This window comes from Panthera uncia (genome assembly GCF_023721935.1).
Source record: "Panthera uncia isolate 11264 chromosome B3 unlocalized genomic scaffold, Puncia_PCG_1.0 HiC_scaffold_1, whole genome shotgun sequence".
NCBI classification, from domain to species: domain Eukaryota; kingdom Metazoa; phylum Chordata; class Mammalia; order Carnivora; family Felidae; genus Panthera; species Panthera uncia.
In genome coordinates, this window is record NW_026057582.1 from 24209259 (window position 1) to 24223779 (window position 14521).

Genomic DNA, 14521 nt, shown 5'->3' on the forward strand with positions numbered 1-14521 from the left:
AAGAAAGAAAGAAAGAAAGAAAGAAAGAAAGAAAGAAAGAAAGAAAGGAAGAAAGAAAGGAAGAAAGAAATGAAGCTTCTGCCAGGAATTTATAAATTAGTTGCTTAGGTTAATACGACAGCACATAGGTAAAAGGCAGAAATAGGAAATCTTAAGTCAATTGCATTGTGGTTGAATCCCGAGTCATTTCCACCATCACTAACGGCAATTATTGAAAGTAACAGCCCAAAGAGCAGGAAACCACATTCTTAGAATCCAAAAGAAAGCAGATTATGTAAAAAAGCTTTTGATGTGGAAGAATACTAATTCTGATTAAAAAAATTGTTACCTAAAAACTAAGATCCGGGGCGCCTGGGTGGCTCAGTCGGTTAAGCGTCCGACTTCGGCTCAGGTCATGATCTCACGGTCCGTGAGTTCGAGCCCCACGTCGGGCTCTGTGCTGACGGCTCAGAGCCTGGAGCCTGTTTCAGATTCTGTGTCTCCCTCTCTCTCTGACCCTCCTCCATTCATGCTCTGTCTCTCTCTGTCTCAAAAATAAATAAACATTAAAAACAAAAAATTAAAAAAAAAAAAACAAAAAAACTAAGATCCATATACATGGAGAGTAGAACTCCTGACTTATTCTGATGCTTCTTAAACTGACTATATCATGGAAATAAAGGTCAAAGAAGGCTCCGTAGTCAGGAAATGCTGTGCACTAATAGATACATATTTTTAAAGTTTATTTATTTGGAGGGGAGAGGCAGAGAGAGAGAATCCCAAGCAGGCTCCATGCTATCAGCACAGAGTCTACTGTGGGACTCAAACTCATGAACCGTGAGATCATGACCCGAGTCAAAATCAAGTGTTGGATTTAACCAACTGAGACCACTGAGGCACCCTAGATATTTTTAACATATTGGGAAAATGACAATAAAACAGTGTTTCTGAATTTTTTTCCCATAAAACAATGATCCAATGAGCTGTTCCCTGAAAAGAGTATAAAGTGTCTAGAAAACATCACGCATAAGCCCCTCTCGCAGCTTCACAAAGCACGCTATCATATTAATGTCTCTGAAAAGTTCTGCAGAAAAGAAATATGTTTGACTGTGTTAATCATCATTTCCCATACTTACTTAAACCACCAAATTCTTTTTTTTTAATTTATTTAAATTCAAGTTAGTTAACATACAGCGTAGTCTTGGTTTCAGGAGTTGAACCCAGTGATTCATCTCTTACGTATGACACCCAGTGCTCATCCCAACAAGTGCTCTCCTTAAGGCCCATCACCCATTTAACCCATCCCTCCCCCCAGCTCCCCTCCAGCAACCCTCAGTTTGTTCTCTTTATTTAATAGTCTCTTATGGTTTGCCTCCTTCTCTGTTTTTGTCTTACTTTTCCTCCCCTTCCCGTGTTCATCTGTTGTGTTTCTCAAATTCACATATGAATGAAATCATATGATATCTATCTTTCTCTGACAGACTTAATTCACTTAGCATAATACATTCTAGTTCCATCCACGTTGTTGTAAATGGCAAGATTTCATTCTTTTTCATTGCCAAGTAGTATTCCATTGTGTGTGTAGATTTCTTTTGTTTTAAATTTTTTTTTAACGTCTTATTTATTTTTTTTTAATTTTTTTATTTTTTTATTTTTTATTTTTTAATATATGAAATTTACTGTCAAATTGGTTTCCATACAACACCCAGTGCTCATCCCAAAAGGTGCCCTCCTCAATACCCATCACCCACCCTGCCCTCCCTCCCACCCTGCCCTCCCTCCCACCCCCCATCAACCCTCAATTTGTTCTCAGTTTTTAACAGTCTCTTATGCTTTGAGCCTGTAGTTTCTACATGATACCTATTTGGTGTAAAAAAAGGAGCTCCATATACTTCTGGTGTACTTTTCCATGAACTCAAAAAAGACACCTTTGCCTGCTATATAAGGTCTGAGCAAGACACAGATGGGAAAAAATGTCCTACAGTTAACAAAGTTCTCTTTTCTTAAAGTACAATTTCCTTTCCTGACCTCTCTGCTTCCAAAAGTTCCTCCTTTATCACTGGCAGCCTGTCTCCAGGAGATGTTTGCCACCAAGTGGAAGGACTAATTCTTAGAATAAACTGAATAAACAGAATGGTATAGACCCATCTTCCTACTAACTAGTTACTTTCTAAAAGCTCCATAGTGGGGCGCCTGGGTGGCTCGGTCGGTTAAGCGTCAGACCTCGGCTCAGGTCATGATCTCACGGTCCATGAGTTCGAGCCCCGTGTCGGGCTCTGTGCTGACAGCTCAGAGCCTGGAGCCTGTTTCGGATTCTGTTTCTCCCTCTCTCTCTGCCCCTCCCCTGTTCATGCTCTGTCTCTCTCTGTCTCAAAAATAAATAAATGTTAAAAAAAAGTTAAAAAATAAATAAATAAAAGCTCCATAGTTTCAGTGAACCCAGCTTATTAACAAATACATTTAACTGCTCAAAATAAGGATAAATGTTGCTCAGAAATGTTCATGATATAATTCTTACTTTCAGTGATGCAGATTCAGTGGAAATATAGATATCTGTGTTTGGGGAAATAGCCTGTGATTCTTTCTGGCTGAGCCAGCCCAGGATTGAATATGAATATTCAGTATTCAATATTGAATAGGATAGTGCCTACCTCATAAGGTGGGTGTGAGAGTCTCAATGCCCGCATAACAGCAGTGCTAGGCTGTTCTGTGCAGTTAAATGCATTAACACAGTAAATGTTAGCTCATTGTTTTTTATGATGTTATTTTTATTGGTGGTACTGTTATTCCCCCAGGACTTAAAGGTACTCTCATTTACTAAGAAAAACGTGGAGTGAAAAATTACCAGAATCTAAATGAGTAAGCAGAGAAAAGTGGAAGAGATATAAGAAGACTAGTGGATAGACAGTTTGGATGGAGTTAGAAGCCCACAAAGGCTCTTCTTTGATCACAGCACAGCCAGCCTTGTGTTGGAACAGCGGCTCTGAGTAGTTGATCTTGTGAAGGACTGAAACTTGAAAGGGTGGAGAAAATCCCTTAAAGTTCTCTTCAAGAATAAGTAGAAACTCTTATTTACAGTTCAGGAAAAAGAAAAGGAAAAAATAAAAGAAATTTCAACTGAGGAGACTTGGCCATCCATCAAAGACCTATCACATCCTTAACCTGAAGTTAAAGCTCACTTCTGGCCAAAGTAAATACATTCTCTCCAGAGCTTTGCTACAGCTGGGGTACATCAGGACACTCGCGGAGATTTAAGACAGAAGTGGGTTTTCTAATCATTTTGAGGTTGATTGGGCAAAGGGCGATGTGAGAGCAGCAGCGAGACAAAGGGGATTGGGGCTGCTGCAGGCTTACCTCACTGGGGTAGCCCTCACCCTCGTCTACCACCTTGACGTGCTCCTGAGTTGCTGGGTTTTGGAGAGAAAGAGTCTTCTGGCCTTTTTTTTTTTTTTTTTTTTTTTTTTTAAAGAGAAGGATATTTGTGATCTTTATGTGCTAAAAACAGTTCAGAGAGATGAATGCTGAAAATTACTTCCATTTTAAGGTCCCGCCTTGACCACGGTATAAGTCAGTTTCAGTTCCAAAGTTTTGAGCATGGCATCTCATCAAATTGACCAGCGAAATTGGCAGTAGGCCATATATGGGCTGAAGGCCCTAAAACCAAACTGGCTATCATATTTGAGTTGCTTTTTTTTTTAATAAGCTTTGTATTTTAGAATAGTTTTAGATTTGCAGAAAAGTTGAAAAGATAGTACAGAGTTCTCATATACCTTACACCCAGTTTTCCCTATTATTAACATCTTACATTATTATGGTATCTTTGTCTTACCTAATGAACCAATATTAATACATTATTATAATGGTGAAGTCCATATTTCATTCACATTTCCTTAGCTTTTCATTCAATTTTCTTAGATTGTTTTTAATGTTTATTTATTTTTGAGAGACAGAGGGTGAGTGGGGGAGACACAAGAGAAAGGGAGACACAAAATCCAAAGCAGGCTCCAGGCTCTGAGCTTTCAGCACAGAGCCTGACACGGGGCTCGAACTCATGAACCGCAAAATCATGACCTGAGCTAAAGTTGGCTATTTAACCAACTGAGCCACCCTGGCGCCCCTCAGTTTTCTTAGTTTTTAACTGATGTCCTTTTTCTGTTCCAGGACATCACATTACATTTGGTCATCATGTACCTCTTGGCAGTGACAGTTCTGAGTTGCTCTTTTATCTTTTTTTTTTTTTTTAATTTTTTTTTTAATGTTTGTTTATTTTTGACAGAGACAGAATGCGAGTGGGTTAGAGGCAGAGAGAAAGGGAGACACAGAAGCAGAAGCAGGCTCCAGGCTCTGACCTTTCAGCACAGAGCCCAACGTGGGGCTCGAACTCACAAACCGTGAGATCACAACCTGAGCCGAAGTCGGACGCTCAACCGACTGAGCCACCCAGGCACCCCGAGTTGCTCTTTTATCTTAAGAGAATGATCCTATTTGGGATTAAAGTATACCAGAGAGAGACATAATAATTGTTTCATGTATAGACTCCATACAGGGTGAACTTGTTTAATTTATCACTGCATGACATGGTGCCTGCCATGTTATAGGTGCTCAGTATTTTGTTTTTCTTTTTTTTAATGGTTTATTTTTAATATGAAATTTATTGTCAGATTGGTTTCCATACAACACCCAGTGCTCATCCCAACAGGTGCCCTCAATACCCATCACCCACTTTCCCCTCCCTCCCATCCCCCATCAACCCTCAGTTTATTCTCAGTTTTTAAGAGTCTCTTATGGTTTGCCTCCTTCCCTTCTCTGTAACTTTTTTTCCCCATCCCCTCCCCCATGGTCTTCTGTTAAGTTTCTCAGGATCCACATAAGAGTGAAAACATGTGGTATCTGTCTTTCTCTGTATGACTTATTTACACTTAGCATAACACTCTCCAGTTCCATCCACTTTGCTACAAAAGGCCATATTTCATTCTTTCTCATTGCCAAGTAGTATTCCATTATGTATATAAACCACAACTTCTTTATCCATTCATCAGTTGATGGACATTTAGGCTCTTTCCATAATTTAGCTATTGTTGAAAGTGCTGCTATAAACATTGGGGTACAAGTGCCCCTGTGCATCAGCACTCCTGTATCCCTTGAGTAAATTCCTAGCAGTGCTAGTGCTCAATCAGAAGGTAGATCTATTTTTAATTTTTTGAGGAGCCTCCACACTTTTCCAGAGTGGCTGCACCAGATTGCATTCTCACCAAGAGTGCAAGAGGGTTCCCATTTCTCCACATCCTCTCCAGCATCTATAGTCTCCTGATTTGTTCATTTTAGCCACTCTGACTGGTGTGAGGTGATATCTCAGTGTGGTTTTGATTTGTATTTCCCTGATGAGGACTGACATTGAGCATCTTTTCATGTGCCTGTTGGCCATCTGGATGTCTTGTTTAGAGAAGTGACTATTCATGTCAGGTGCTCAGTATTTTGAATGTCTCATTATAAGATTACCGGATGCCTCAAAAACAGATGGATAAATCATGCTGTGTTAGAATTACATGTAAGTTAGATCATTTTAAAGCGGTAATTAATCTTCTGCCACAGTTTCCTATTTTCCTGAGATCATTGTTTATTTTTCTTATTTTCCCTACTTTTATCAAAGAAATACTCAGCCGATCATTATACACCTTTCCCTTCTGACCTGGCTTTCCTCTCAGAGCAAGTAGCTGCAGCCTGTGGATTTCAGGGTTTCCGAGCCGAGGCAGGCATCCTAAATTACTACCGATTGGACTCCACTTTGGGAATCCATGTAGACAGATCTGAACTAGATCACTCCAAACCCCTGCTGTCTTTCAGGTAAGCTGGTTCCAGGGATTTGGGATTACTGCCTAAAACTTCATTCCTTTTTTAAAGCATTTTTAAGCTAAAATAAATAAATAAAAGCTATAACTTTAAGAAATGGTTGGACTCTAATCTTTTACTCTTGGGCATCTTAACAGTGTTATAAGTAAAATTTGCCTAGTCCTTAAGAGTAATGACCAAATTACAGTTATATTTCTGTTTAAGATGTGTGGAATCTGCCTTTTGTATTGACAGGTATCGTCAGTGGTGTGTGGAATAGACAGTGGAAGGCTGTAAGGCAAAGTGAGCAACCTGTTTGGACTAGGGAAGAGAAAGCACAGAACCCCGAGTAGTTTACTCGCCTTGTCTCCCTAAACATACATGAAATTGGGCAAAGTGCTACACCTGTATCTCACAAATAAAGTGCCTGAACAGAGTCTTTTATTAATTGTCCTATCTTTAAAGTGAACAAGCATGATAAATATAGTAAAGGACTCAATTTATTGGAAGGCTTAAATCTTGAAAGTGCATCACACAGGGCACCTGGGTGGCTCAGTCGGTTAAGCATCTGGCTTCAGCTCAGGTTATGGTCTCATGGTTTGTGGATTCAAGCCCCGCGTCAGGTTCTGTGTTCACAGCTCGGAGCCTGGAGCCTGCTTCAGATTCTGTGTCTCCCCCTCTCTCTACGCCTCTCGTGCGCATTCTCTCTCTCTCTCATTTTTAATCTACTTGTTTAACTGCTTTAAATTTTATTTTGCAACAGTACTGTGGGCTATTATAAGTGTAAGCAGCAGATCATGGGTTGGTCACTTACACAAGCCAGAAGAGAAGGGTCTTAGCACAGTTTGAAAAGGATGTGCAAGCAATAAATATCAAGCTGAAATTAGAAAAAAGTACAGTTGGCAATAACTTTCCCAGCCACGGTTAGTAACAGAAACTTACTACTGTGTATTGTTTTACTTATTTTCTCGTAGCTTCGGACAGTCTGCTATCTTTCTCCTGGGTGGTCTCAAAAGAGATGAAGCCCCCACGGCCATGTTTATGCACAGCGGTGACATCATGGTAATGTCAGGTTTCAGCCGCCTGTTGAACCATGCAGTCCCGAGGGTCCTCCCAAGTTCTCAGGGGGAAGGCCTGCCTTGCTGCCTGGAGACGCCTCTCCCAGCCGTCCTCCCCAGAGACTCAGTGGTAGAGCCCTGCTCTGAGGAGGACTGGCAGGTATGCACCAGCTACTTGAAAACGGCTCGTGTTAACATGACTGTCCGACAGGTATTGGCCATAGACCAGGACTTCCCTTCGGAACCCACAGAGGAGAAGAAAAGAGACATCACCACAGAAGGTTTCTGCCATCTGGATGATGAGAATAGCCAAGTAAAACGAGCAAAGTTAAACCCTGACAGCTGAGACTTGGAGAGCCCGTTCTTTTGCTCAGGCAGGTCTTAAGTAAATGACCACACTTTTTGTATTGCTGTAGACTTCAGCACCAGGACAAGCCAAAAACAGGGAAAAACTCATCATCGATCACACTGTTGCCTTGGAACCCATCCTGAAGAGGAAATCAATTCATCACTCTGCTCAGAGACCGTTTGCTATGGTCCAGTCTGGTTAGGTGTTGGCACTAATGTACGTGAGAAGTCCAAGGAGCTTTGACCTTCCAGAACAGCCCTCTGAGCCTCTGCCGTTACCTCTGGGGGAGGTAGAAGTGAGTTTCCACATTAACGGAGCCTTATTAAATACCTCAGATTTTATTAATGGGAAACATAACGTTAAGCCCCTGCCACTACCCCATCTGGTGATTTGTGGTTAGATTGTGCTTCCAAGAGCCAACTGTTCGCCTCCCTTTCATCCTTCTAGCCATCCTCAGAGTCTGCGATTTTCTCTTCCAGCTTTTCTGGCCTTCACAAAAGAGTCCTATACACATTAAGATAGCGGAACTAGACATCTCATCTCCTAGGAAAGAAATCAATCATAGTTGTCTGTCTTGCCTAAAAGATAAAGTATACCTAAATCCAAGGAAAGGGGAATAGGAGTTTCTCCGGATTTCTTTTAGGTCTAAACTCTTCCTGTTGACTTTTTAAATGTAATTTTAATTGTTGGACTAAAAAAGCCCCAAGGGTGTTCTGTAACTGTTTTCTCCATGAATAAACTTTCTCTATTTTAAATTAAAGATCTGTATCTATTTTTGAGGGTTAACATATCTGGGATTAGTTTTTTCCTATTTTTACTTGCTGCATTGTTCATGCTGTAGAAGCCCTCCAGCTGTTTCTGCCCTATACCATCCTCCTCTGCCCTAAGTATTCTTTGTGACTGTCACACAAGAGAGAATCTGCTTTGATATTCCAGTCACTGCTGTCTTTTGTGATTGTGGACAGCTTGGAAAATGCATGAAGCACCAAGTGTTAATCTTTGTGCCCCCAGCAACTTGAATCACAGTACCCTTAGCTGAGTTGTTCTACATTTCTCTGGACTCCGGACCGCCATTTCCTCATTCAGAGATGAAGATAATATTTACTACCATCTTCTAGGGAATATTAATATTTCAAATGATAATGGGAATTTAGTGCTCCTTTCTAGAAATGTAGTGTCAATATTTTATTATTACATGGGCTCTTAGAAACACCCCTGTTTGTTTATGTGGACAACTGGCTGGAAGCCACTTGGCTACCTGCTGCTTGCGGCGAACCTTCATTCCTCTGTCCTGCCTTCTTTTTTTTTTCCTTAGGAACATTGTATATATCGAGTTCATGTTTTAATCCTTGTTTTCTAAGAAATAAAAATAGATTCATCCCTTATGTGTAAGTAGCGAGGCTCTAAACTTAGTGCATGATAGGAAAATTTTATGTAATTAAAATTACCACTGGAAAAATCCCTTAAATTTTCCATAGTGTACATTATATGTGACCCACTAGAAACGAACATACTGTCATTAGCAAATCCAATAGATCAGCCTATCCTTCAGCATTAGGATAGTTGGTTCTTTATTCAGTTGAGTATCAGATAAAGGTGTTGGCTTGTGCTTAGGACCAGTGTGGTACAAAAAAGCACATATTCAAAATGTAAACTCACACTCCATGAGGTGAGATATGTATGCTGTGAAAAGCATGTGGAAACTGCGGCGAACCGAGGGAATAGCAACCGGTCTCCCAGCCTGTGCTCCCTCTAAGGATGTGCCGATTGAGACAGTGGGCAAACTTGTGTATACCATTAAATTCTCTCTCATTTTTATTTATGTCTGTTTTTATGAGGAACATAGTTGGAGATGTATATGCTGCGTCTCTACTTTGACAGCAAGCAGAAAATTATGCAATTCAGGAAAAAGGAAAAATTGATGATTTCTTCCACATTTACATGACGGTGATCCCCTAGGTTTGTTTTAGTTGTCTACCAGACATTTTCTAAGTCAAGAGTCAGCAAATTCTGACCCACTTCCTGTTTTTGTACTGCCCACAGACTAAGAATAGTTTTTACATTTTTAAGTGGCTGGGGAGAAAAAAATTAAATGAATAATATTTTTGTGACCTATGAAAATTAGAGGAAATCCAGATTTCTGTGTCCATAAATAGTGTTATAAGAACACAGTCACATTCATTTCTAAAAAAAATTTTTTAATGTTTATTTTTGAGAGACCGACCGCAAGCAGGGGAGGGGCAGAGAGAGAGAGACACACACACACAGAATCCGAACCAGGCTCCAGGCTCTGAGCTGTCAGCACAGAGCCCAACGCGGGGCTTGAACTCATGAACTGAGATCATGACCTGAAGTCGATCGCCTAACCCTCTGAGCCACCCAAGCCCCCCTACAGTCACATTCATTTATAGACAACCCATGGTTGCTTTGTCGTGCTTGAATGACCCCTAGACTAAGGAACCTGAGACCAGGAGAAGGGTCCAAGGGGAAGATCTTTTTTTTTTATTCATTATTTTATAACAAAGATGCAGAGTGATACGCAGTACTATCTAGGATGTATGTGATGTCAAGAGTAGAGTCACAGGGCACCTGGATGGCTCAGTTGGTTAAGCGTCTGACTTTGGCTCAGGTCATGATTTTGCGATTTGTGAGTTCAAGTCCCGCGTAGGGCTTTGCACTGACAGCTTGGAGCCTGGAGCCTGCCTCGGATTCTGTCTCTCCCCTTCTCTCTGCCCCTCCCCCAAATCATGCTCTGTCTCTGTTTCTCAATAATAAATAAACATTAAAATTTTTTTTTAAAAAGTGGAGTCACAGTGTTAAGCCTGGGGGAACTGATACTCATATGATACTCTGCTGGTGGGAATGTTATCACAGTCCTAAATTCTGTCCCCTTGTCCTCTCAGAAGTGATGTGGTTTGATGATAAGTCAGATGGTCTTAAATCTGTCTTAAAATGTGTACCATTTAACCCAATAAATGTCACTTCTAGGAACTGAGTGTAAGGAAGTAGCACTGTTCACAAGATGTTTGTGTAAGAATGTTTGTAATAGTGAAAGTCCAAAATAAGCTCAATATCCAGGAGTTGATTGGTAAATTCATGTATTCATTCAGTAAGTGGTTATTGAGCACTGTTTTCTATGCAAGAGGTGCTGTTCTTTGCACAAAGTACCTGCCTTTGTGGTTCTGTGCTAGTGAGTGTGTGCTGTACCCATACAATGGAAGTCTGTAGCCATTAAAAGTTATGTTTTCAGGGCACCTGGGTGGCTCAGTCAGTTAAGCGTCTGACTTCGGCTCAGGTCATGGTCTCACGGTTCATGAGTTTGAGCCCCATGTCGGGCTCTGTGCTGACAGCTCAGAGCCTGGAGCCTGCTTCGGATTCTGTGTCTCCTCTCTCTGCCCCTCCTCCACTCTCACTCTGTCTCTCTCTCTCTCTCTCTCTCCTCTCAAAAATAAACACTAAAAAAATAAAAAAATAAAAGTTATGTTTTAGAAGAAGCGGTAGATATCTGAGAAAATACTCTTACTATATATTTAATGAGAAAATTCTGTTATGAAACCATGCATAATTTTGTATAGAATGTTTACATGTTTTTAAAAAAAACTGAAAGCATATGCATACAAAATGTGAATGTTGATGGGAATATAGTTGTTTATTTTATTTTCTGTATTTCTAATTTTTTTTACATTGAAAATCCTTCTAAATCTTTCTTTTTTAAAGAATAAATGTTTGTGGGGGTTTTGGTTGTTTTTCTTTTTTCTTTAAGAAATACTCCAATCTGGCAATTCTGCCTCTACTTGAAATTTGTCAGTCTCCAAATCTAAGCACATCAACATTGTCTAACAAAAGAGGCTTGTTTGAGGAAAAAATTTATGTAATAAAATACACAGCCACTATCAGTCATGTCTTAGAGACATTAAATCCATGGAGGAAATGCTCAATAAGTTAACTGAGAAAAACAGCTTAAAAACAGTATGCATAGCATTTTGCCAGTTTTTTGTATGCACAAAGTGTACATGCACAGAAAAGGCTAGAGGGTTAGCGTATTTTTAGATCTCCTAACTTTTCTGTAGCAGGCATAACTGCTCTTTGGAAGAAGGCCTTTGTGATGCTTTCTGAAAGGGAGCGGATCTGGACCCGCAGAGCTCAGGAGCAGTAGCTTTGTCTAGTGTCTGCTCACCTTTCCAAGTGTGTGCCCTCAGCACTTCCCAGCCTGGGCCCTTTCAGTCTCTGTTTTTCCTCTTGTTTTTAACAAAATGTCTGGCTGGTCCGTCAGAGCATAGGAGTCCCCATCTCAGGGTCCTGAGTTCAAGCCCCAAGTTGGGTGTGGAGCCTAGTTAACAAAAAAAAAAGTCTGATTAAGATGGATTGTCTTGTGGCATGCCTGGTGGCTCAGTGGGTTAAGCATCCAACTTCAGGGGCACCTGGGTGGCTCAGTCGGTTAAGCATCCGACTTTGGCTCAAGTCATGATCTCACAGTTTATGAGTTCAAGCCCTGCATCAGGCTCTGTGCTCATGGCTCAGAGCCTGGAGTCTGCTTCAGAGTCTGTGTCTCCCTCTCTCTCTGCCCCTCCCCTGCTCACTCTTGTCTCTCTCTCTCAAAATAAACATTTTTTAAAAATTAAAAAAAAAGATGGATCCTCTTTAGACATTTTGCTTATTATTTCAGTAGAGCCTCTTGCCTGGTTCCAGCACCCTACATAGGGTTTTTCCTAGAAGGACCCCAGGTCCTCAGACAGCTGTATTGCTGAACAAACCAGACTCAGCAAGAACTGGCTTACATGTTCTAATTTTCCCAATTCGTTTTTCACTGAGATAAGCTGGCTTTATCCCTTTTTTCTTTTCCCTTAATCTGAAAGCTTGGTTTATTAGAGTTGGAAAAAAAATTACACCTTCGGTGGATTCGACTAAGGAGAATTAGAATGGTAATGAGGCGGAAAGGAGCCTGAATGATTATTGATCTCAGTGTGGCTCAGGAGCCAGAGGGCCAGCAGGCAGGAAAGACACCCTGCCTGTTTTCTCCTGTTCCAAAGGTTATGGTGGGAAAAAAAAGCAATGCAAATCTAGTGTCTTAGCCTGGGTGGTACATTTTTATTGACATTCCTTTTGATCAGCTATCCTATCCAAATTTGAACCCTCTTGGAGATGAGTTTGTTGACTCTCATTAGTTTTATTGGTAAAAAAAAGATTTAAGATGGTATAGTTGATGGAAATTGAAATAGAGCAGTGATCAGGAAAACTAAAATTTAGTAACAGCTCTAATACTGAGCTGTGTGACCTTGAAGAAGTCACTCGACTGAGCCTGCGTTTTCTCATCTATAAAGAGATTTGACTGGGTAATCCCAGATTACCTACAGGCTCAGCAATGCTGTTTGGTTTTTTTTAAGTTTATTTTTGAGAGAGAGTGTGTGAGCAGGGGAGGGGCAGAGAGAGAGAAGGAGAGAAAGTCTCAAGCAGGCTCCATGCTGTCAGTGCAGAGCCCAACACAGGGCTCAATTCCACAAACCGTGAGATCATGACCTGAGCTGAAATCAAGAGTCAGACACTTAACCAACTGAGCCACTCAGGAGCTCCAACAATGCTGTATTTCTAAAATGAGAAATTAACTTCAGAATCTGGATAAACATAAAGCAAAATTACCCCACAGACAAGATTTTTGTTAAGGAAATCATTGCATTAACCAGAGGAAAGGTAAGGAAAACTGAAACTTCTCAAGAAAACAAGCGGTCAGTAAACACGTGAAAAGAAGCTAACCTCACTAGTAGACAGGGAAACAAAAACTAAAAGCATGAGATGTAAACTTGTGCTCGTCCACTTGGCAAAAGCAAGGGGATTATAATCTGACTCCTCTCTCTCACACCCTAATCCCACAGTAAATATTGGCTCTACCTTCTAAGTATCCAGAATCTAACCACTTCTTTTCACCTCACTGCTACTACCCTGGCCCAAGGCCCTCCCATATCCCAACTGGCTTATTGCAGGAGCCTCCTCACTGGCTCTTTCCATGCTCCTGTACCCCTGATCCTATAGTTTACTCTTAACAGAGAAGCCAGGGCAAGGCCATTACACTAAGGCAGAGCATGTCACTCTTGTGCTCAAAACTTTCTAATATCACTCCATTACTTACAAGCCCCTACCCACCCTGGCCCCCATTTTCTCCTGATCCTCCCAGCCACTCTGTTCAAGCCACAGTGACCTCTTTACTACATCTCTGAACAGACCTAGCACATTCCTGCGCTGAGCCTTGGCACTGGGCTGTTTCCTTTGCTGGGAATTCACACTCTCACTTCCTTCAAAGGTTCAAATATTACCTTGGGGACACCTTCCTGACTAGCCTATTCAAAATCTCAACCCCACAGGCGTTCCTAATTTTCTTTGCCACACTCTATTCTTTTATAGCATTTATGACATAACATTCTACATAATTTACTAAAGAAATCATGCTTTCATCATAAAGAAAATATGACATGACATATTTTCATCATAAAGAAAATATGACCTAAATTGTTTATTGTTTTCCTCTACACTGTAAGTGACATAAAGCAGAAATGTGCCCTACTTTTCTAGGACAGTGCCTGGCCCGTAATAGTTGTTCAATATATATTTGTATAATGAATGGATATCCACAGTCGATGGGATGTATGAAAATGAACACTTATACACTACAGTGGGGAATGTCAATCAATAAGGCCATTGTCCATGTTTAGCGAAACTTTGATCTGGCAATTCTGCTTCCAGGTATCTTCCCTATAGAAATGCCTAAGCAGAGACACAATGGTATGTGTAAAAAAATGTTCATCACAGTGTTGTTCATAACAGTGGAAAACTGGACCAAACCCAAATGTTAGTAGGGAAAGAGTTAATTGAATTATGGTTCATGTACACTATGGGACATTAATACTATGTACCCCTTCACAAGAATGGCTGCCAGAAAGGGCTCCAAGATGCATTGGTTATTTGAAAAATAAAGAATTGCAACATTATACACAGTTAAAACCCAATGTGTTAACTGCTGGTTGGAATGCAATCTGGGCAGCCACTCTGGGAAACAGTATGGAGGTTCCTCCAAAAATTAAAAGTACAACTACCCCACGACCCAGCAATTGCACTACTAGGTATTTATCCAAGGGATGCAGGAGTGCTGTTTTGAAGGGGCACGTGCACCCCAATGTTTATAGCAGCACTGTCAACAATAGCCAAAGTATGGAAAGAGCCCAAATGTCCATCAATGGACGAATGGATAAAGAAAATACGGTATATATATATATGTGTGTGTGTGTGTGTGTGTGTGTGTGTGTGTGTGTACACA

The 14521-nt window shown here is 40.8% G+C and overlaps 1 protein-coding gene across 2 annotated transcripts in view; it reads left to right on the top strand.

The window, feature by feature from the left end:
* The window catches only part of ALKBH1 (alkB homolog 1, histone H2A dioxygenase), a 29958-nt gene extending 21983 nt beyond the window's left edge, over window positions 1-7975 (top strand). For both annotated transcript variants that reach the window (XM_049612417.1, XM_049612415.1), the window contains exons 5-6: window positions 5630-5823; window positions 6783-7975. In XM_049612417.1, the coding sequence (XP_049468374.1) occupies window positions 5630-5823; window positions 6783-7212 (624 nt within the window). In that variant the 3' untranslated portion in view covers window positions 7213-7975. The remainder of the gene's footprint in view (window positions 1-5629; window positions 5824-6782) is intronic.
* Window positions 7976-14521: the final 6546 nt, after the last annotated feature.